The sequence below is a fragment of the Anopheles cruzii genome, chromosome 3 (assembly GCF_943734635.1).
Source record: "Anopheles cruzii chromosome 3, idAnoCruzAS_RS32_06, whole genome shotgun sequence".
Lineage (NCBI taxonomy): Eukaryota > Metazoa > Arthropoda > Insecta > Diptera > Culicidae > Anopheles > Anopheles cruzii.
The window spans coordinates 82,692,259-82,693,679 of NC_069145.1; the positions used below are offsets into that span (position 1 = coordinate 82,692,259).

General features: G+C 52.0%; 1 protein-coding gene across 1 annotated transcript in view; it reads right to left on the reverse strand.

The window, feature by feature from the left end:
• The window catches only part of LOC128271146 (neural-cadherin-like), a 68,356-nt gene that overhangs the window by 15,342 nt on the left and 51,593 nt on the right, over positions 1 to 1,421 (reverse strand). Inside the window, 1 exon segment of the mRNA XM_053008586.1 lies at positions 662 to 844. Coding sequence (XP_052864546.1) covers positions 662 to 844 — 183 coding nt within the window.

A 1,421-nucleotide genomic window follows, 5' to 3' on the forward strand; every position in this document is an offset into this window, starting at 1 on the left:
CCTGGATCCCTGCTCCTGGATGCGTGTGTCAACCGAGCGCCGATTCTGGGAACGCGACGACAGTCATCGCCCGCCCGGCGGCGGATTCGGAATTTGAGATTAAATAATCAAATAGAAAGTTATTTGCTTCCAAACCGGGGCGCTATCAGCGGCGCCCGGTGCCGGGACGAGATCATCTCCAGCGGAAGTGTTATGGTGGGGCTTTCCAACTGGAACGATATTCTTGGAGACCGCAAAATGTCACCCCGGAATCCCTGGAAGTCAAGAGCTTTTTCTTCTTCGCCATTCGTAGCGCGGCCAATTGTTTGGGCAAGGCAATTCTGCTAAATCTGGGACCAAATCTGGCCCCACATCTCTCGCAGTAAAGGGAGGAATAAATTTTACGTTATATTGGTTACCGATCTCCTGTGGCTTGTCCCGGGTTGTTTGCCATCTTTTTGTTTCGCCAACGCGATCCGTTCCCAGCTTTCGAGCAGCTGCTAACCGAGCGAACTAACGAAACTAGTGCCTCCTTCTGGAGGGAAGGACCGTCGTGCGCAATCGATCGGTGGGACGTGATCCTAAACTAAATGTCCCTCCACAGTCGTTCGATCGCACACGAACCGTTAGTAGCCCCCGCCGATCGGTTGCATTTCCCGGGTTCCCCGCCCCCCGCACTCACCTGATTGTTCGGGAAGGTACCATCCTTATCGATTGCATTCACTTGTGTCACTTTCGTCCCGATCGGTTCGCCCTCCAGCACGGTTTCCTGTTCACGTTCGGTAAACAGCGGTATTTCGTCGTTTACATCCTCTAATTGTATGTAAACAGTCGCTTCCGATGCAAGCTGCTGGGCGCCGTTGTTCTGTGGGTCGCCAGGACGAAGGTTTTTTTTTCGGTTTCGATGTGTGCGGGACAATTCCATTGTGGACGACGACCAGGACGAGGAATGTTGGTAAATGTTGATTGTTGGCATCATTCGGGTCGCGGTGTTTGTATGGATCCCGTTTTGATTTTCGGTTTTTTTTTGCAGCCAACCACATGCAAGATAGAGAGAGAGAGAGAAAGAGAAAGATGAATAAAAAAATTTAAACGATGAGGAAAACGTCAGTCAGTCAGTCACAAAGGCGGACGCAAGTCGAAACACAAAATGGCGGAAAGCGAAGGCAAAATGAGCACTAATTTGTTTGACATAAATTTTAAATTTTACACAAACGCAAGAGGGCCGCCCGTGGCCGTTGGGGGGATCCTTTGTTCCGTGCGCTTGGGCTGCCTCACGGGCCCCCGGATGGTTTGGTATGCAAACTGGCTTTCTGTCCACACGCCGCGCTTCGTCGGAGGTGCGCGCCACGAATAACAAGTCCTGGCTCATAATCGTTGTCATTCGGATTCCGTGGACACACGGAAGGCATCAGGGAGAAGCCGGCAGAGCTCGGCGTGGG